We start from the raw sequence: 22,061 nt of genomic DNA, 5'->3' as shown, positions 1-22,061 counted from the left end.
TAAAGAAATGGGAAATGTGCCCTGATCATGGATAGGAAGACAGAATATTGTGAAAATGACAGTCCTATCAAGAGCAAATTATATGTTCAACTAAATCCCAATACTGATACTAAATGCATTTTTAAAGGAAATAGACGGGGAAATTGTCAAGTTTATTTGAAGCGGAAAGAGCCCCAAATAAGCAAAGCACTTCTGAAAAACAAAAATAAAGTGGGAGGCATAGCACTCCCTGACCTCAAGACCTACCACACCGCGGTAGTAACCAAAACAGCATGGTACTGTTATAGTGACAGCCACATAGACCAATGGAACAGAACTGAGAACCTAGAAATGGACCCAGCTATCTGTAGTCAACTGATCTTCGACAAGGAAATAAAATTTATCAAATGAGGAAATGACAGCCTCTTCAACAAATGGTGCTGCTGGCAAAACTAGACTATTGCCTGCATAAAACTGATACAGGATCCACATCTTACATCATACACAAAAATCAACTCAAGGTGAATCAGAGACCCTGGAGTAAGGCCAAAAACCATATAGTTCATCAGAGACAAACTGGGATCAAGCTTCAAAAGCTTAGTCTACAGTGTAAAGAGACTGCCAAATACAGCCAGAAATGCTCAGCTTGGAGAGGATAGAATTGGTGAATGGGACCTTCTAAAGATTAAATCTTTGCGTGCATCAAAAACTAATATGTGATTAGGTATTTTTGTCATGACATGAGTCCAGACTGAAGGCTGCATAGTGGAGTGGACTTGGGGGGAGAGATTGTATAACAATGAAAGAATTTTTCTTTTACTTTTCAAAGAGAAGAACAAACTGGAGGGAAGGGGTGGGCAGGGAGAAAAGTGCAGCAATGAATGAATGGAAATCCAAAATTTCTGTAAATTTTCATTAAAATTAATATTTTTTTTTAAAAAAAACTTTTTCCAACAGAGTGAAAAATAAACCTTCTGATTGGGGAAAAAACATTTGGCAATACCATTTCAGAGAAAGGTTTCACATCATATCAAAAGTCTGCAGAATCCTACAGGGCCTTCACAAGAAAAAGATTGATCACACAATTAGAAAATGGACAAAAGACATGGAAAGAATTTTCACAGAGGAAGATATTGAGATGGCCAACAGACAAAAGAAGAAAAGCTCAAAATCACTGGCAGTAAGAGAGATGCTAATCAAAACCACAGTGAGATACCATCTCATTCCAGTAGCAGTGGCAAAGTTTAACAGGATAGCAAGTTATAAATGTTGGAAAGGATGTGAAGAAATAGGAACCCTTATGCACTGTTGATGGCATTGTAAAATGGAACAACCACTCTGGAAGGCAGTTTGGCCTTTCCTCAAAAAGCTGAACATAGAAATTCCATATGACCCAGCTATTCCACTCCTTGGAATATATCCCAAGAAAATGAGAACTGAGGTGAGGCACAAAAAGAGATTTGTACACCAGTATACATAGTGGCGTTATTTTCACAAGAAAATGGAAAGAGCCCAAATGTCCAACTACAATAGAATAGATTGAGGAATTATGGTACATACACACGATGGGATACTACACAGCACACAGGAGCAATGGTTTTGTTAATCACTACCTAACTTGGGAGGGACTGGAGAGCATTATGCTAAGTGAACTAACTCAGTCCCATAAGGACAAATACTATATAAGACCATTATTGTGGAAATAGAAAGATAACTAGTAAAACATATATGAGGATCTAAGGGGGGGAGGGGAGGAAAATAGGTGTGGGGACGGGTAAGGGAGTAATCATAGAGTCACTCAATTTGATGAGTGGAAGGAGGGGTGGGTAAAGGAAATGGGAAAGATCTGGTGTGAAAAAATGTACACGGACTTTGTAAGTAAACCATTATAAAATAAAAACTTGATTTAAAAAAATATATTGTTTTAAAATTATTTTAACATTGCGATGTGAAGCAGAGAATGTGAAATGTTTGGCTGAATCATTTCTCATTAATTTAGTACTCACATAATGAGAGATATTGTGCCTCGTCGCCTAAGATGTATCACTTAGATGGCACAATTATTTTATTTTTGCTGATTGTTGTTAATTAGGAGCAATTACACTGACAAAACTGTGACAGGAGTAGTTCTTTTTGACCAGTTGTTTTCTGTAAGCCATCTGCTTCCAGCTAACCTGCTTTGTAAGCTCTCGCCATGCCTGCCCCCTCTCCTCACTCGCCCAGCTTCGCCCAAACTTATCCTGCATGCACTGAGTGCCCCTCTTTCCACCCTGGCCTCAAGCATGTTTGTTACTCCAAACAGACCTGAATCCTCAGCAGCAGCCCGCATGCAAGGCATACGGTAGATCCTAAGTGTGAAGGGGGGCTCTGCCTTGGAATCCCACTGCCTAAGAGGACCACGGTCAGTTTCAAATGCTTGCTGAGCCCTCGTTTTACTGTAAAATACTGGAGTAACTGCCACACGGTGATACGTAGAAGCAGAGTTTTGACTCTGGGATCAACAGCTCATTTCATTGTTGTCACATTGGAACCAGTTCAAAGCTGACCCTCCAGTGGGTTTTCAAAGGCAATAAATTGTGCAGGAGATTACCCATCTTGCCCCTTCGAACCAGTTGGTAGATTTGAACTACATGTCTATGGAGATGCACCAATAGAAGTACATGCTCCTTTCCCACCAGGCCGTCTGGGCTGCCTAACTCTGAATGGGAAAGAAAAAGAAATATGAAAGCGTGCAAGCATAGAAAAGAGGGTCAGTGGTCAAAGGTTAAGTACTCAACTGCCAGCTAAAAGGCTGATGGTTTAAACCTGCTCTGAGGGAGAGAGAGCAGGCAAACTGGTCCTGTAAAGACTGCAGCCGAGGAAGCCCCATAGGGCGGTTCTTCTGTCATGGGGTCACTCTGAGCCAGAATCAGATCGTTGGTCCACAGCAATTACCGGTGTAGAAATACCAGCAAATATTGTAATAGTACTAACCGTAGTCCTAATATTCACATGTGAGTAGATTAAAGCAGTTGATGTAGAATTTCCATGTTTTAAACATGCCAGATAGCTTGATACAGGTGATCCCCAAGTTAGGACAGATGTTAGATACTAGCAGCTACATTGGTGACCATCTGCTGTTTTGTTTTGTTTTTTGGGAAGCTTTTGAAGCATAGCTTACTGTTACTAAAATGTAGTGCATGCAGTGTTACAGTACTTAATTTGTTGGCGTTAGTCAGATTTTCAGATGTGGATGTTCGCTGTCATGATTTCTTGTTCAAAGCACTTCTGTAGAGAAGACTATGAAATGCTTAAAAAAGAAAAGGTATTTGACTTAGATCAGTGCAGGCTTTGAGATCCATTCATTCGTTGGAATGTTAGCCCCCTAGGAATGTTTACACTGTATGCCGGAAACTACCTGTTTATGGACTGATTAGGAGGGCTAGGGAATTTTAATACTTAAATTGTGTTTTGTTTTCTTTAGATATGATCTTGTTCTAGAAGCTTAGGAAGAGAATGTCCGGAATGTGGAGATTTAGGGAAGGGAAAGTGGGTGCACGCATGTATCTCCCCACCAGCGTCTGGAGTCTGACAAGGTAGCACCAGAGCTGGGGAGGCAGATGTGGAATATTTGTCAGCCAGTGGGAGAGTGGGGCAGACTTCTGTTCCCAGATGGATGCCAGCCTCGATCTGACTCTGTGGTGGACAAAGCAAGGCCTTCCTGTGACCGGTGTATGTCCTGTGTTGTCAGGGACACGACCATCATCAACCACTCGCGGAACGGCAGCTACGGCGAGAGCTCACTGGAGGCCCGAATCTGGCAGGAGGAAGAGGAGGTGGTGCAGGTGAACCGGAGATGTCAGGACATGGAGTACACGTAAGGATGGCTGTACAGAACCTCAACCCCCACCTTTACACGCTCGCATCCCAGCCCCCTCCGGAGAAGGGTGGCCACTGCTGCCCTGTCCAACTCTGTGGCCCTCAGCAGAGGGGCTGGTGCTGCAGTCTCCTGGGGAGGCTCTGGGATGTTGGTGTTAGGTGCCGTTGAGTTAACTGCACTCATAGTAACCCTGTGAACTTGGCACTGCCTGCTGTGGTCGAGCCCGCTGGTGCAGTCAGTGCCCTCCTCCATCGGATCGAAAGCCTTCCTCTCTCTTACTGAGCGTATTAAATGCCATGTTAAAATGGAGGCTGGTTCTAGGACCAGCGGACCATAGACTTGGGGGTTCTCAAGATGACTGGCATAAAACAGTCCCGGAGACAATGTTCCACAGCCCACTTTGGTGAGTAACAAAATTTTGTCTTAGGAACTTGACAGTGGCCATGTAAGTTGCAACTCTTGGCTTCTCTCTGTCCAAAAAAAAGAAAAGCAAAAGTGTCCTGAAACAATTAGTCTAAAAGTGAATGAGCTGCATGAGTCTGAACTCACCGACCCTGAGACCAGAAACACTAGATGGTTCCTGGCAACCACGGCTGCCTCTGACAAGGGGTCACCATAGCAGATCCTGTATAGACGGGCAGGAATGTGGAAGCAAACTCAGATACATAAGAAAGGCCAGTCTTAGTAAGAGACTGTGGGACCCTCATCACTATGACCCTTAAGTGACCTTTTGAACTTGAAACAAATGTCACAAAAGCAAAGACTTTTAGCCAAACAGTAGCACCAGGGAGGCATTTACGTGTTAGAACAGCCAACCACATAAAGCCAAAAGAGTAGCACTTTCCTGAGATAAAGCCCTGAAGGCTCTAAAGGGTAGGATAATAAGACTAATGGAAATGGGAATTACAGAAGTGTGGTTCCATGTAAGGGTTGTAATTAATGTTCTAAAACTAAATGTGTGTGACTGAAAGATCAGTCTGCTTTGTGAACTTCCACTCAAATCAGATTAATAATAATAATTTTTAAAATAGTGAGTCTAACAACAGAAGAATGTAGATGCCTGTGTCATTTTCAGGTGTCTCTCTTTACAAACATCTGAGGAGCTGGAAGGCAGCAACATCAGACTCCAGACTTGAAGGGGTTGTGGTGGTTTGGGGTTTTTTACCAGAAATTCTATATTGCAGCCATATATAATATTGTGCATGCGAGCTACTGCATTTTTATGCATTAAATAAGATTTCTAGAGGCAGCTAACATGGAAAAATTTCTCCGCCCCACCCCAACACCCTGCCTCTGAGGATCTTAAGCCCTTATTTTATAGATTTTCTAGATGTAAGTCCTTGATAGACCACGAGAGTTACTAGCGGAGTTGTGGAAAGACCCCAAATGTTTTCTAGTTTTTTAGTTTTGAACAACTGGTAGGAAATAGGAGTCAGCCTGTCTTCTTCCCAAGAACCTATTTGTCTTATTACTCTCTTAGAAAATTATTTTAGGTAAAAGCTCTAGCCCACTTGAGGCTTCAATATTTATGTGTTTCCCCACTTCTTTCTCCTCAGACGTGCTAGACCCTTTACATAGAGTCCCCAGAGTGGTCCCTGTCATTCTAATTGTACTTTTTTAGGTGCCAAAACATTCAAGTTCTCCAAGGAGCCAGGAAAAAACCTACCTTTTAAACCTCCTCTGGAAAGAGCCATGTTATACAATTCCGAGATAATTAAATGATTCTTGACTTATACTGGCCTTTAGCCCTCCTCCATCCCTGAATTATAATTAAAACTTTATGCAAAGCCTAAGAGAATTTATCTGAGTGTTTTTAACCAAAGAGTTTCTTATTGTGGCTATTTTCTTTTACAGCATTAAAAATCTCCATGCAAAAATCATAGAGAAGGATGCCATGATTAAGGTCCTTCAGCAGCGCTCTCGTAAGGACGCTGGGAAGACAGATTCCTCGAGCCTGCGGCCCGCGCGCTCAGTGCCGTCCATCGCCGCGGCCAGCGGCACACACTCCCGCCAAACCTCCCTCACCAGCAGCCAGCTGGCAGAAGAGAAGAAGGAGGAGAAGACCTGGAAGGGAAGCATAGGTGAGCATGCCTCCTTCAGGCTCAGAGCTGAAAGGCAAGTGCCTTTTCCACCAGAGCCAGACTCATCTGGTGGAAAGAGCCCTAACATAGAAGAAACATCACTGGGTACCTCTTAAGTCTTGGTTTCCACATCTGTAAAATGGGGAAATAGTCCATTTGGTTGTGGGCTATTAAATGGCGTATTTTTAAGTATTCAGTGTTAGATTATGCAATAAACCAGGAAGTACAGACTTACTTGGGCTTATTTGTTAATCTGTAGTAGCACTAGAGACAATATCACCAATGTCAGATAGATCTTGGCAGAAAGCAAAGAGTACCAGAGGGATATCTGTCTGTTTCATTGACTGTGCAAAGGCATTTGGCTGTGTGGATCACAACACATTATGTCTAACCTTGAAAAGAATGGTAATCCCAGAGCACTTGATTGTACTTATGCGAAACCTATACATGGACCAGGAAGCAGTCTGCAGAACAGAGCAGAGAAACACTGCATGGTTCAAAATCAGAAAGAGAGTGCATCAGGGATACATCCTGTCCCCATACCTTTTCAATGTACATGTCGAACAGATCATTCAGAAGGCTGAGCTTTATGAGGAGGAATGTGGCATCAGGATTAGAGGAAGGCTCATCAACAACCTAGGTTATACACATGGCACAACCTTGCTTGCTGAAACTGAGGAGGACCTGAAGCGCTTGCTGCAGAAGGTCAAGGACTGTAGTTTTCAATATGGATTGTAGCTTAACATCAAGAAGACAAGATTCTAACCACTGGACCAATTGGCCGCGCCATGATGGATGGAGAGGAAAGTGAAGTTTTTAATAGTTTTAGCTTGCTCAGCTCCAAAATCAACACTGTTGGCACCAGCAGTCAGGAAATCAAAGGGAAATTGCATTGGGCAAATTTGCAATCAGGGACCTCTCCAGAATACTGAGAAGCAACGATGTCAGTCTAGAGACAAAGGTGTGCCTGATCCAGGTCATGGTCTTTAAGATTACTTCCTATGCATCAGAGAGCTGGTTAATGACTAAAGACAATAGAAGAAGAATTGATGCCTTTGAGTTGCAGTGCTGGAAAAGAGTCTTAAACATACCATGGACTGCCAAGAAAACAAATATGTCTGACTTGGAGAGCGTGAAACCCAATTTCTCTTTGGAGGCTAGCATTTTGAATCTCTGTCTTATATATTTTGGACATATGGCCAGGAGGGACGAATCTTTAAGAGTAAAGGAAATAATGCTTGGGAGGGAAAGCGCAGGAGAGGAAGACTCCGGATGAGTTAGATTGATACAGTGACTAGGGAAATGGGGGAAGGTGTGTCAGGGTCACTGAGACTGGCTCAGGATAGGGCAGGCTTCAGAGCTATTGTACATAGGGTCGCTATGAGTTGCAGGCAACTTTATTGGCACAAAACAACACCAACAACAAGTGAGAACATAAACTCAATGCATTTGAATCAGAACCAACTAGTAGCTGACCCTCTGTTGGGTTTCCTAGGCTGTAAGTTGCACAGAAGGAGATTGCCCCTTTTTTCTGCCTTGGAGCAGCAAGTAGATTCAAAGTGTCAGAGAGCGGCAGGGCAACCATTGGGTTAGCTAACTCCCTGTGGTCTACACCACCAGAGCTCCCTGCTGAACATATAAACTAAAAAAAAAAACATTGCTGTAGAGCCAGAACTCAGAGCTGACTCTCAGCAGGTTTTCAGAGGCTATAAATTGCACAGGAACAGGTGCCCATCTTTTTCCCACAGAGCCGGTAGTGGGCTCAAATTGCTTGCCCTTGAGTTGGTAGTGCAACTTCTTACCCACATGATAAAAAACATGTGAAACTATTAACTGCAGATTAGTAAGTAGCACAGATGAGCCCCTGCCTGCCTTCCTTGTTAGTGTTCCACTCCTTGAAGCACCGTGTAAACTCTATAAGTTACACCATTGGAGGAGTAGCCGTAGGTTGATGCATTTCATAATTATTGTGCTTGTCATGTATCATAAAGTCAGAACCAACCCATAGCCGACCCCTGGGCAGGTCCTCTGAGGCACAGGAGAAGTCTGCCCATCTTCCAGCTGGTGGACTTGAACTGCATGCTTTCACGATAGCAGTTTAGCTTCTTACCACTAGGCCACCAAACATTACTAGTATTATTATTGAAAGTGCGGGCCACTTTAACAATGGGGGAAACCGAGAAATCTCAGGCCTCTGAGCTTGGCTCTGCCTAGGCCGGTCACATGATGCACCCCTCTGCCTCTCTCTCTAGGAAAGGAGCTCAGTGTTGGCCCTGTGCTCACCCTATGAGGCAATGATGAGTTAGTGGGGAGAACACATTTGGGCAAAGCGCTCTGAAATGTACGGGGTAATGGCTGTGCCTGTTGTATTATGGCCAGATACTGAAGAAAACTGGGCAAGTGTGGTCTTAGCCATGAATGGGTTTCCTAGAGTGTGGGGGGTGGGCGGCTAGTTGACCTACTAGGAGAGGCTCAGAGGAAGTTGTGCAGCCAGAACCTGTTGTGGGCAGGATTCCCAGGCACACATCTCTCCCTTCCCTACACTATGACAGCTCAGCCCTTTGATGCATTTCCCTGGGTCACTGTGTGTTTTGTTTCTCTGTGGAGCTGAGAGCCAGCTTTCCTGAGCACAGGACTACAGAGGAGCTGGCTGTTTGGTGCCAAAGGGTTGAAAAGAACCTCAAGTATGCACCCAGCTGGGTCAAAGAGATCAAAGGCTTCAGCCAGAGCCTCTGTTTGAAGTCCCTTTAGCATGAGGTCACCTCAGCATTCCCTGTGCTCAGAGGAAATGCACTTCAAAGAGGATATGCTTGGACAACAGATGTGATCATCACAAACCCTCCAAGGGCACTCCAGATCCGAGTCAGAGCTCCCCCCACCCCCAAGCCTGGTTACAGTGACTGAAAATGGGTCAGGTCTAATGGAAACCTCCCTGGGAGAAACCAGTGGGTCCTCCAGCCAGGCTGACCGCCTGGGGAGCTCTGATGGCCAGTCACTAGGGAATTGTGCTGCTAACCCCAAGCCTCACCTCTGGAGATTCAAATCCTCTGAGAGAGGAAGATAGCAGCCTCCTCCTGTGCCATTTAAAACCTTAGAAACTCAGTAGGGTCAGCTAAGAGTCAGAATGACTGACAGCAGTGAGAGAACATCCCGGCTGAGGAGCCTGAGCTGCATGAAGAGTCACTGGGGTCACTGCCCTGGCGTTTCTCCCCTTGCTATGGACTCTGCTCTGATCCGTACCTGTGTGTCACACAGGTAAGGACCCTCTAGTGGCAAGAGAGAAATAAAGATGAGGAGAAGAACTGTCTGAAAGAAGTACATGATTAGACATTATATGCATGAAAACAATTTGGAACCAGAGGTGCATTGCAGAGTAGACTGGGGGGGAGGAGGAAAATGTGTACCAGTGTATGAATAAAATGAATTTAAAAAAAATAGAGGAGAAAAACATATATGTATGGACCACTGTGTGGTTTGCTAAAAGCTTCCCTACCTCGTCCCAGTGTCCTCTGGAAGGAGGTGCAGATGACAGCTTGCTCAGGGGTCCCCAGGTGAGATGCACTCTTCTGCTCAGCCTGACAGACCCCACAGAGCGTCACTGTCAGGCCTGGGCTGCTGTGAGCAGGGGACACAGTGGAAGGCATGTACACACATTGAAATCTCATTTCTGCTCCATCGAGCCATGAGCTGTTCATTTCCCCCCAGCTTCCGTGGCCTTACCTGTAAGGCAGAGGAGGACAGCGCCATCGGAGTGTTGTGGGATGTACATTGAGATGATGTGCAGGATGCGGTGGGTGCAGAGACACCCACCACACCAGGCGTGGTCCACAGACGGCCACAGCTGCAGCGTCTTCCTCCCCGAGCTGGGAGCTTGTGGGACATTTCAGTGACTGTGGTGATGATGGTGGTGTGTTACATGCTATCAAGTCAGAACCAACTCACCCAACCCTTCAGCAGGTTCTCAGAGGCTAGAAATGGCACAAGAGGAGATTGCCCATCTCTATCCCTCAGAACAGCCAGTGGATTTTGGAAGGAAGGAGAATTTACAGGGAGTGACCAGGCCTCTTTTTTTATTCCTTTGCGATTTTGCCATAATAAGTATTTACTGAATACTTGGTGAGAATAGCAGGTAAAGAGTAGTGCCACCACCACAAAGGTACATGGTTCGAATCCATCAGCCTCTGCGCGGGAGAAGCATGCATGATCTCCTCCCAAATGATTCATGGCTGCTAAAAGCCCGCCAGAGGGTCAGCTCAGAGTCAGTTCCGACTCAATGGCACATAACAACAAACAGTTGGTGAACTAGTGGATGATCAAGTAATCCTCAATCAAGAAGAAACTGACATTCAAAACTAGGGCGGTTTTGTTTTGGTTTGTTTATTTGGATTTTGTTGGGTTTTTGTCTTGGGAGTTTGTTTTTGTGGAGTATATTTTAAAGCTGGCATTGAAAGGGCTGTTCTCGCACCTCAGGACTGCTGCTGGGGAAGGAACCCCATGACCATTCCTTGGCCCCCGCTCTGCCGACCCCCCCTGCTGCGGCACTCTCTCCTCCAGCGTCCACCACGTCAGCCAGCAGTGCCCACGCCAAGACGGGCAGCAGGGACAGCAGCACACAGACGGACAAGGGTGCTGAGCTCTTCTGGCCCAGCGTGTCCTCCCTGCCCACACGCAGCAGGCTGGGCATGACTCCCTCCAACAGCCCCATCCTCAAACACCCAGCGGCCAGGGGGCCCGGGGAGAAGCTGGGTATGTGGTCCCCTCCTCGTTTACACACTCCCAGTACCCTCTGCTTTATAGTTCAGTTGAGGAGGGTATGGGAGGGCTGGTCGGCTCTCACTGTTGTTTTCTTTAATATAATTACTGCTCCCTGTATATGCTGGACTCTACTGCACACTCTTTATTAGTACAATCAACTTTGGTCACTCCGAAGTCATTTCAGATAAGAGTGCAGCTGCATCTACCCTTTATAACTAACCCATCCCTGGAAAGGGCGAGAGTGGATCCTGGGCGATGTTAAAAAACTGGTCTCCAGGATGTTCAGGAGTTAGTATTGGGCACAAGAAAGAGCCCTGGTTATGCAGTGATTAAGCACTTGGCCACAAACCAAAGGCTGGCGCTTCCAACACACCCACTGTCTCTGGGGATCCGGATCTGGTGCTCTGCTTCCCTAAAGATTACCACCAGGGACACCCGATGGGGCAGTCCATTCTGTCATGTGAGTTCCCTGGGAGTTAGAATCAACTAGAATAGCACGGACAGCAACATTTAGGCGCCGAGTACTTCAAAGGCACCAGAGACATTGCCTTGACGGTGCTTACATGTTAAGGTTTCAGAGTTGCTCAGTGGGGAAGATCTTGATTAGAGAAGCGGTAGATTGAACTGCCAAGTTATCAGACTTCTGCTAGAGCCCTCAGACCAGTGCCGGTCAGAGGCTTTATTAGCCATGTAGTCTGTCGGGAGTTGTGCCTTGGGCGGGTTGCACCCAGCAGTGGCTCTGTGGAAGACAGATGGACCGCTTCCTCCCATGTGATTTACAGCCTTGAAAACTGACAGAAAGTCAGCTGTGAGTCAGTTCTGACTTGACGGCAGAGAGAGGAGAGCGGACAGGTCAGAAGGGCCACTGGGCTGGGTCTAGCAGTGTCCGGGGAAAGAAAAGGTTTAGCTTGGAATTCATCAGCATCACCTTTTCAAGAATATCTTTTGCAGAGATAAGGGCTCTTTTGTACATAAAGTAACTTTTCTCCAAGGTGGTGTTTGGGTTGTTTGTTTTTTGTTTTTTTTGTGGTTTTTTTTTTTAATGTTAACTTTCCACGATGTAAAAGTTAATATATAGTGCGGTCTTTTGGGGAGTTTGAATCCTTAGGATAAATACTCAAAGTAAAAAGTAAACCAAGGAGCATATAAAATACACCTGGCAAATGCAGTGAACCTGTTTGGATTGAATGAGCAGAGGGTGAGTGTGTGAGGTGCTCCCCACGAAGTCCCAATGGTCCCTTCGCCTGCTAACGCTTTCCCATTAGTGTCCTGATGCATGGGTAGTTTTTATTTGAGTCTGAATTCCAGGACCAGCCACTGTGGATGCTTCTTAACACTTAGCTGCTTTCCACTCTGGCCTTGATTATATGTGACCTCTCACTCCAGATGAGTAATAGAACGTGCAGTGACTCCATCAGAGAAAGATGGTGAGCCAACACCCCTCTTAAGGAACTAACTCCCACGCTGTTCTTGTTCTATTTGACAGAAAACTCTCCTGGCCACGGGAGGACCCCCGACCACAAAGGCCGGGTCAGCAGCTTGCTCCACAAGCCCGAGTTCCCGGATGGAGAGATGATGGAAGTCCTCATCTAACTCTTCCCACCAGGCTGGATTGCATACTAAACATTGACAAACAAGGAAAGTGACAGAGAGGGACAAGGAAGGGCCTGAAGGTTGTGGGTGGGGAATTCAGAACGATTTGAACAGATGAAGCTTTTAGATTAGTAGGTCACCTCTTATAAATCTTAAATAAAAGAGCAGAAGCAGGAGACCTACATGACTGAAGGGAGAAGAACATGCTATGGATTTTTTTTCTTTTTTTCTTGGCAAGTGGTGGAAGAAAAAAGATGCTGTCACTTTGGAAACAAAGTTAAGAAGAAACAGGAAATGGAATTTTTCATTGTACAGAAAATGTCTCTTTGGGGAGGCTCTGTGTACACCCATTCTCTGGTTATACCAGATAAACCTGAGCATGGATCTTCCTTGGAATCCGCCCCCTCCCCTTCTCCTTGCCTCTTAACATGTTTTATTTCAGAACCTTCTAGAAATCTCTAGAGTCAGTCTTGACATAATGCAGTGTCACCTGAGCCATTCATCGGGTGTCCAACATTATGCGCGCGCGCGCGCGCGTGTGTGTGTGTGTGACAGTGAGAAGAAGCATCTTCAGGTGATGAGGAGTTTTAAAAGTGTTCTTCACATGATGATGCATTTGGCATGGGTTTTCCGATGATTAGGCTTCATAGATTTTCTGGAGTCAGCAGTATTTTTTAAGCAGAAAAAGTGTTGAGATCTCTTTGTTCATCCTCCCTGACTTCTCTCCTCCGACCCTGTTTTTGTTTCACTCTCTTTAATTTTCCCTTTTTTTTCCTTCTTAATTAGACAGGGTGGAGCTCTCTAGGCATTGGTTATATGAGAGCGTCATCTAAACTGTCCTCGTTCCTGCTGTCTGTAACAACAGTGACCGGTTGGACAGAGCCATGTGCTGGCTAAATGATGTCTCCCTCCCTCTCTGTGTGGTTGGAGTGCTGCTGTGACGTCGGTGGCCTCAGACGGGGCTCCACTCACTGAGACCTCTTACATTAATTCATAGCACTTGATTTTCTCTCACATCGGCTGTCCTCAGAGGAGTTTGAGCACTCCTAGCCCATTGCTGTTTTGAGCTAAGTCTCTTTCCAGTCTAGGTCTCAGGAAGTGATTGCATTACACACTCAGTGGTCTGTCTGCACAGCATCCTGAGTGTCACAGGACACCCTCAGACCACTTTTGGGCAGAGTTCCCTTCCCCCTGTCTTCTTTGTGTCCACTCCCAGTTGGTATTGATGAAACATGATAGAATATCCATCCAGGAAATTGTGTGTATCAACACATCAGTTATTCTCTGCCATGAGCTTGCTTTATAACTGAATGGGGGAGGGTTTCAGTAGACACTGTGGTTGGGTTTTAGGAGATTTCTATTTGGAGCAACTTATTCAGAGCATGATAGAAGGACCAGGGAAGGACCAGAGGTTAGAGTTAGTGAGGGGGGGGGTCAGCTGGCCCTTTGCTGCAAGTCCTTGGGTTTTAGTTTCCTCTGCAAATACAAAAGATGCTGATGCAAAAGGTTGAAGTTAATCAGGCCATCAGGCACTCTTACAAAGACCTTCCCCTTCCTGATCGACAGAATTTGTGTTTTCTCAAGAGGGAAGAAATAAAAAGTCCCAAGGTATTCTCAAGTCCCACCTAAATAACATGCTTTATCTAAAACAGGAACATTGGGAATTTTTGCTCAGGTAGCTTGTTTTAAGGCTCATCTTCGGTCTATAACCTGCATGACCTTATAGCCTCCCCAAAATTAGAGTTGTAGGAGGATGATGAGAGTGTTGGCTGAAGTGTGGAGAGAGGAAAGCACCAGCTTTGGTCCAGGGCCTCCTGAACCTCTGCTATGAGGGTTACAGTCCTGAAGCGCACACTCCATGGGGCACTGAGCGCGTTGCTCCATTCCTGTTGCCCTCTTGGGTCTAATGTTGAGCATCTGTCGTCATGGAGACTGGACCAGCAGAGCTCCGAGGGGCTGCACAGCTCACTCAGCCTGATGGTGTGGTATGAGCACAGGAGGCCTCCACGGTGGGCTGGGGCTGAGAAATCTCCCCATCTCTGTTCCCCACCACTTTGCATGAATGACAAGGTCCAGTGGACAGCAACTGAAACTCCCTCACTGATATTACTTTGAAGACAGACCATGAAGGAACATGGCTAGAAATCGAGGATGAGGGGGTGCTGCAGCCCAGGTTCTCCTGGACCCCTCTCTGCTTTGGCATGCTAATGGCACACTTGAGTACTAGACTGGCTTGCTCTCATAGGACTCCATGACATGCCAACTTATCTTTAACTGACAAATACAAACCTGAGCACCACTCCCTGGCACCTTCATCTCATCTTTTCTCTGCCTGTCTTGAGAGACTCTTCCTTGAGAAAAGGCATCTTTGCTTGGGGCAGTTTCCTTTCAAACCAGAGCCTTCAACCCTTTCATCATCATCATAGCTCTGTTGGAATTCAGCTTCCCTTTAGGTGGGACTTGAGATTTTAGAGACTTGGCCAGCCTGGGTTCTGAGCAGCTTCTACTATCTCTTTTGATTTTCTAGAAAATCATTAAAAAGTGTATGGGTATATGCTGACTTTGTATGTAGTGAGTACCTTCAAACCACCTAGGAGAAAGAACATCCTTTTCTTTATTCCACAGATGATCAGGCTGGGACTCAAGGAGCCCAGGACTTCACAGCCACAGGCTAGGAACTAAATAGGGATTTGGGAGACGAACTGAACCGTGACCAAAAGGCTGCACTGCTTCGTAGATGGAGATAATCACCAGCTTGTCATACCTGTCTTTGTCCGTGTGTATGTGTGCCCACAGCTGTCATTCCCCGTCCAGGCCAAGAAGTAGATAAAGGCCAAAATGTCTAGGATTGCCCTTGAACATCAGAAGTGGATAGAAAAATTCATTTTCCATTATCAGATTTACAAGAGACTCCTAAAACATGCTTCTGTGTTGTCTCAAGATCTGGACTTCTCCCACACTTTGGAGGGGTGTGACTGTGGGAACTGAAGGTCCTCTATTGGGTGAAGGTGGAAGCTTTGGCTTCGTGTGAAGAGTTTTCAAAGTAACTGCTCTGTCCTTGACTGTGTCGGCTAGAAGTCTCTGTCAGAAGAATGACAGGGAACATGAGCTATGAGACCCAGACCTCTGACCCTCGATTGTTAGCAGAGCAGATGGTCCTCTGTGTGACAACTGTTAATGTCTGCAGGTCTGTAAGGGCTTACTTGTCAGGAAATGCATATGATTTTCCAAAAATATCACAGCAGACCATTACCATATTTCCTTCCCAGCAGTGCTTTGATCTTGCAGAGGTTGGTAGCCATTGACAACATTGAGTCTAGTGTGTTTTCGCTGGGCGTGCAGGGCAGGGCTGTGTGTCCCTCCTGGCTTGAAGTCAGGAGGATGGGGTGATGAAGTCATCCAGGGTTAGTTTCTTCTTCAGGGGTGGCCCTGTGGAGCTCTTGTGTGAATTGAAACTGTAGAGGGGTCCTGTTTTGTCTGGATGTGAGCATTTGTGCCAAATGAGTTCCGAATCTGGAGCAGCAAATCCCGAGGTTACGTTTCTCAGAGGGAGACTGTCAGAGTGCCTACACAGAACACCTGCTTGCTGTTGCCTCAAGACTCCACAGTGGAAGCATACCTCTACCGACTCCTGATAGTTACCTGTTCTCCTTCCCCAGGGCAACCTTCTGAGTTCTTAGCTGCCAGGTGACGCTGGGCTTCTAAGAGGCAGGGAAGGATAAAGAGAGGGCTTAAAAGGTCCCAAACCTTTACACTCTAAAGCCAGAGTCTGTTCAGCCCCTGCACTTGCCAGCTCCTCTGTGAAATGTGTCTCTCTATGTTCTCCGATCCTGCAGTCCTCTCGTGCAGTGGAGTGTTCTCACACTAGTAAGAGGAGGTCCCTTGCCCGTTCTCAGTTGGCAGAGACTGTCCTGTCTTCATTCTTCACATCCCAAAGCCCGAGGCACCTTTGGAACATACATAGTAAATATTGACTTTCTTTCTCTTTTCCCCGCCCACTCTTGATAACTGGTGTGTTTAAAATGTGTTCAGTGTGAGGATTATTTTCTGAGTTTGCCTCTAATGTGCAGTTTCTTGGCAGATGGACCGAACAGTTAAGAAGTTACCAGAAGCTTGGTTAACTAGGAGCATATGAAGGTCCACACTTCAGTCAGTGGATTTCTTCTAGAACGAATGAGTGGCGCTTTTTTGTTGTTCTGGTTCTTGTTTTTCCTTTACCTTTTAAGTAGTAGACTCTTCTTTCATTAAGTAATTTAATTATATAAAGATACGTGTCTATGTAAGTGCATATGTATGCGGTATGATCATAAGGTTATGTATCTAGTTTCTTTCCTGAATATCCAGACGATCCGAGTGTTTTCATCTCGCCCCATATTCCTTGGGAGTGGACACACAGCTACCATAGGGCTGCCCAAGCAGAACCACCACTGGGAACTCCGCTGTGAGAAAGGCCTTCAGGGCCTGGAGAGGTCCTCTGATTAACCTTTGAGATGAGGTGTCTTCGTCCTTTTAGGGTGGACAGAAGTTTTGGAAGCAATCCGAAGTAGTGTGGAATGCAGTTGGAAAATGATGGGCAGTCACTGTCAGTCTCACCATGCTGGCCTCATAACACATCCCCACGATGCTTCTCATAGTGTGTCTTCAGATTCCTAAGCTCTGTCGTGATGACCATGTCAGAGGACAGTATTTATGAGCACCTAGAGCTGCTAGTGGACTTGCTTGTAAACCTGCTGCCTCGTCATGCCTCGTATGTGCTCACATCTCCGCACACACGGTGGACAGAAGTGCATGCTAATTAGCGTAAACACCCAGGAGGTGTTCTGTAAAGCCTGTTAGACTTAAGTGCATGCAGTCGTCATGTTATGCCACAACTGAGGTATTTCTTTGTCGTGAAACTTTGCTTCTTCACAGAATTGAAAAATCCTGCTCTCTGTAAGGAAGTGTGCACACACAGCTTTTCCCTGTTCTCAGAGTTTTGATGCCCCATGACGTGTGTCCAAGTGCTTTCACCCAGGATTCCACTCCCAGATAAGACACCTTCAAGGATTTATTACCAAGAAGAGTGTGAACAAGTCTGCCCACAGTGGTTTGGTTTGAGTTCAGGGTGTTGTTTGTTTTGTTTCTAGTTTTTTTCTTTTTGAGGAAGGACAGTGAAGCCTCCTCCTCAAGGAGGCCCGTGGGGGACCCATGTGAAATTCTGTGGATCGAGGGTGAGCACGCACCTAGTTCTAGCTGATGAGTCTGTAGGTGCGAGCACCGCCTGTGCTCGTTGAGTGCGTGCATTTCTGTGCTTGGTGACCATTACTGTGTTCTTTTCAGGGCACACCAGGACCTGGATGTCATGTTTTGGCATCTTCAAATTGCTGGTCTTTACCAAGCTCTATAGAGTCTATGTACTGATTTGGGGGGTGGTCCAAGAACCCAGCATATCCTCCACAGTGAGTATTGATGTTGGTCAGCCAAAGATTTTCCTATTCTTTGCTGCTTAAACTTGTGCCTTAATATTGTATATAATAAATGGATAAAATGGTAGAAGTTGGCTGTCTTTGCCTTCACTGTTGGTCTTTTGATCCACAAAGAATTTGTATGTTGAGGGCTCAATGATATGTTTCATTTCACTTCCCTGCTAGAGCAGCATCCTTGTTTGCTTTGCTTGCGGAAGGTTCGCCTCCCTGTCCTGGGGCCTCCTGCTCAGACACACAGCCCTTGATCCAGGGAGAAGGAAATGAGTCATCCATGCTGGGAGCTGGCCACCAGCCTACTCCCGCCTCCTCCAGACAGAAAAAGGGAAACCTGGGGTGAGTGGGCAGAGGAGGCAGTGTCCAACTCCATCTCCCATGGAGTACTTTCTCCTGTTTCAGTGACCACTGTAAATGAACTGCCTTAGGGAAGCAGCTCAAGCAGCCAGAACCAGAATTTGGGCAGGACCCATGTTTTCATTGATGGGGTGGCAGAAAGACAGTTGTGGGAGGTGGGAGCTACTTGTTACTGCCTTGGGTCACAGAGGAGGAAAAATGTACTTTGATAGAAAGGAGTCAAGTGTCACATTCGTGACATTCAAGCCTGGAGCGTTGCTGATTGCAGCTGGAGGAAAGAATCGTCCTGCCTGTAAGTCTCCAAGTGAGGAGTCCCACATAGGGACCAGGGCAGCAGGGGTCACTGCTGTGAGGAGTGACTTTGCAGTTTTGTGCTGTAGCTGTGCTCTTCAGGGAAGCATTGGCTCCCCTTCCCTCTGGGTCTGGCCCCATAGTGTGATTCCTGCAGCAAGCATGAAAAAGAGCTTTATAAATGTGGGCTTGGGGAGGGGCTTCCTGTTGTTAGGTGCCCTCCTGGCAACTAACTGGTGTGATTTGCCTGGATAATCTCACTCCTCAAAATAATGCCGCCATTATCCTAATTTTTTTTTCTTTCTTTTTCTTAAATTTATTATTAATTTCAATGAAAACTTTCAGAAACTTTGGATTTCCATTCATTCATTGTTGCACTTTTCTCCCCTCCCAACCCTCCCCACTAGTACACTATCCTCTCCAGAAAGTAAAAGTTCTTCCATTGTTTTACAATCTCTCCCCTCAGGTCTACTCCACTATACAGCCTTCGCGCTGGACTCCTGTCATGACAAAAATACCTAATAACATATTCCTCTTAAATAGTTTTCTCCCTCATCTGTTTCAGTGCAGTATACATTATTGAACCCATCTTTCTCAGTCTCACCACAACCCCGAGGTCAATCCTGTTTTACAACAGTGACGCCATGCTGTATTTGTCCTTTTGTGACTGAGATACTTCATTCAGCTTAATGTCCTCCAGGATAAGGGTCACCCATTATCCTAATTTTAAAAATGAAGAAGTAGTTGCAACCAATTTTAAAGAAACCTGGAAAATTCAAACCTATTGCTGTCCAGTTGGAAGCAACTCATAAGTGATACTCTGGCTAGTTTTCTGAAGCTGTAAAATCACACAGGAGGAAATTGTCCATTTTTCTCCTGCAGAGGCACAGATGGATTCACATCACCAGGAAAAAACACCACCTTTGGGTTAGCGGTGCAACACTCTGCAGACTGCTTCCCCAGAGTTTCATTTTAAGCAATTAGTTTGAGAGCTGTGTTGGTTCCTTCTCAAAGGTACATAACAACAATGGCATGGGGAGGGTATAAATCACAACTAGAAAATGACAGAACCTGGTTTAAGCTCAAGCGTACCAAATCAGAGACTGTATTCACATGTGAAAGGTGGGTCAACCCTTATGAGCAGAAGAACTGAAGTTAAAAATCTACTTGGGTTCATATGTACCCAAAAGAATCCTACACGGGGAGCTCTGGAGTTGGGGGAGTTTGTCCATAAGGACAGACATTCAAGACTGCTCTGTGCTTCACTGGCTTTGCTGCTGTTAGGCCTCTTGTAGAAGGGGAAATTACTCAGGTAACTACTGTAGTCAAAAACACCAAGAAAAGTAGTTTGTTCTGGCATGCTGGATAAAAGGGGAAAGAAACAATAAAAGTGGGGCATCGGCTGCCAGCAAGGCAGCCCCTCCTGAGACCCGAAATGGCTTCATCCTACAGGAAAACTTCTACAAGTTACAGTATGAAAGTTCAATGTCACCTGGAGGTGCTAAAAGAGGGTCCCATGCATTGAGCTTCCTGATTTCCTTGATTTGAAAGATCTGCATCGTAGCAACTCAAAGGAGCAGCAAAGAGGAAATATACAAGAGTGTTACTAAGGGGCAGCAACTGAGAGCCAGGTGAATTCCCTTAGCTCCTGTTGGGGTGCGGGGTGGGGGGGGAATAGAAACAAAGCAGGCCATCAGCTTGTGTTCTTTTGCTCTTTAGGACTATCTTTAAGATACTGATACTAAATGTGTAATAAAGGACCATTCAAAAGAAGAATTCACAGTCATGGTTCAAAATCAGGAAAGGAATGTGTCTTGTCTCCATACTTTTCAATCTATATGCAGAACAAATAATTCAGGAGGCTGGGCTTTGTGAGGAGAAATGTGGCCTCAGGAATGGAAGAAGACTCATTAACAACCTACTTTAGTTACAAACATGACACTACCTTGCTTGCTAAAACTGCGGAGGACCAGAAGCACTTGTAGCAGAAGGTCAGGGACTGTAGTTTTCAATATGGATTTGAAGCTTAACATCAAGAAGATAAAGATTTTCACCACTGGGCCAATTGATAGGACCATGATGGAGAAGAGATTGAAGTTGTTAATAGTTTCAACTTGCTTGGCTCCACAATCAGCACTCTTGGCACCAGCAGTCAGGAAATCAAAAGACAAGTTGCACTAGGAAAATTTGCTGTCAGGGACCTCTCCAGAGTACTGAGAAGCAATGATGTCAGTCTAGAGACTAAGGTGCATCTTATCCAGACCATGATCTTTGCAATTACTTGCTAAGCATTAGCTGGACAATGACTAAGGATAACAGAAGAACTGAAGCTTTTGAGTTGTGGTGCTGGAGGAGAGTCTTGAACATACCATGGACTGCCAAGAAAACAAATAGGTCTGTATTAGGGTGATACGAAGTTTCTCCTTGGAAGCTAAGATTTTTGAAGCTCTGTCTCACATACTTTGGGCAGGTGGCTGGGAGGGATTGATCCTGGAAGAGGATCCTTGGCTGGCCTGCGTCTTCCCAGGGGGCTCTGACTGAGACCACATAGAATATCCTTGAAAAATGCCCCCAAACTCGCTCCCACCCTCTACTGTCCAGGTGATTTTGACTCACAGTGACCCTGAAGGATGCTGTCCACAGAGTCTCCAAGCCTGCGATTATTACAAAACAAATCACTACAACTTTTTCTCACAGAACAGCTGCTGGGTTCACACCACAGACTGAGGTTAGCAACCAAGAGTTTTAGCTACTATGCCACTGTTGTTGGGTGCCATCAAGTTGTCTTTGACTCAATGTGACTTTGTGAACAACAGAGCTGAATCTTGCCCTGTCCTGTGCCATCCTCATGATCTGTTACCATCACTGTGTCAGTCCCTCTTGCTGAGGGTCTTCTGCTAGGGCTTCTTGAAAATTTCTCTGTCAAGAATTTCAAATGAGATTCTCGATCAGGAGCTATGATGTTCCTTTCATAGAGACATTCTAGGCTGTCAAAAAAATTCATTAAAGAATTGTTGCTAGTTTATTGTTTCAGTTGCCCTATGTGCTGCCTCACAGCATGTGAGATTGATAAGCATGATAAACATCCTTTATCTCTTCTATCCCCACTGGCTGACATCTTTGTACCTTGTCCAGGTGACTGCTGTCTTGACTAGTTTGTCACCTCCAAAGGTGGCCCATTGGGAGATGTGTTTATGACTTTTAAAAGTGAGCCGGGAGCTTATGGAGCCCAGAAGGTCCAGGATACCTACCCATCAATGTGAGTCCCTGTCAAAGGTTGACTTTTTCCAGGTTCCAGAAGATTCATAATGTGTATGCAGACAATGAACTCAGGTGGCTGAGTTGAGTAAGGAATTGTGCTGCAGTTTGAGTCCACCAGCCTCTGCAAGGGAAAAAGTTGGGTATTCTCCTCCAATACAGTTTGCTGCCTCCGAAAACTCACTGAAGCGTCATTTATAAGTTGTTTCTGATTCGATGATGCATAACAAGAGAATATGCTGTTCACGTATTGGTGAGGAATTGAGTTTAAATACTACATAACCCTATTGTTGAACTGACACAAACTGAAACTGAACATCTGAACAGACGCATTACAAAAGAAGAAATTGAAAAGGCAATACAACAACTTCCAACCAAGAAAAGCCCTGGACCAGATGGTTTTACAAGTGAATTTTACAAAACATTTAA

At 45.5% G+C, this 22,061-nt stretch overlaps 1 protein-coding gene across 1 annotated transcript in view; it reads left to right on the top strand.

Moving 5' to 3' along the window:
* AMOTL1 (angiomotin like 1) overlaps positions 1 to 12,641 on the top strand; it is a 113,613-nt gene extending 100,972 nt beyond the window's left edge. The window contains exons 9-12 of the mRNA XM_006902358.1: positions 3,710 to 3,835; positions 5,693 to 5,919; positions 10,390 to 10,665; positions 12,161 to 12,641. Coding sequence (XP_006902420.1) covers positions 3,710 to 3,835; positions 5,693 to 5,919; positions 10,390 to 10,665; positions 12,161 to 12,267 — 736 coding nt within the window. The 3' untranslated portion in view covers positions 12,268 to 12,641. The remainder of the gene's footprint in view (positions 1 to 3,709; positions 3,836 to 5,692; positions 5,920 to 10,389; positions 10,666 to 12,160) is intronic.
* The last annotated feature ends 9,420 nt before the right edge of the window (positions 12,642 to 22,061 follow it).

The sequence above is a fragment of the Elephantulus edwardii genome, unplaced genomic scaffold (assembly GCF_000299155.1).
Source record: "Elephantulus edwardii isolate Elephantulus edwardi_28Jun2011 unplaced genomic scaffold, EleEdw1.0 scaffold00397, whole genome shotgun sequence".
Classification (NCBI taxonomy): Eukaryota; Metazoa; Chordata; class Mammalia; order Macroscelidea; family Macroscelididae; genus Elephantulus; species Elephantulus edwardii.
Note: the sequence above shows the minus strand (reverse complement) of the source record. Positions and strands in the feature narration are given on the sequence as shown.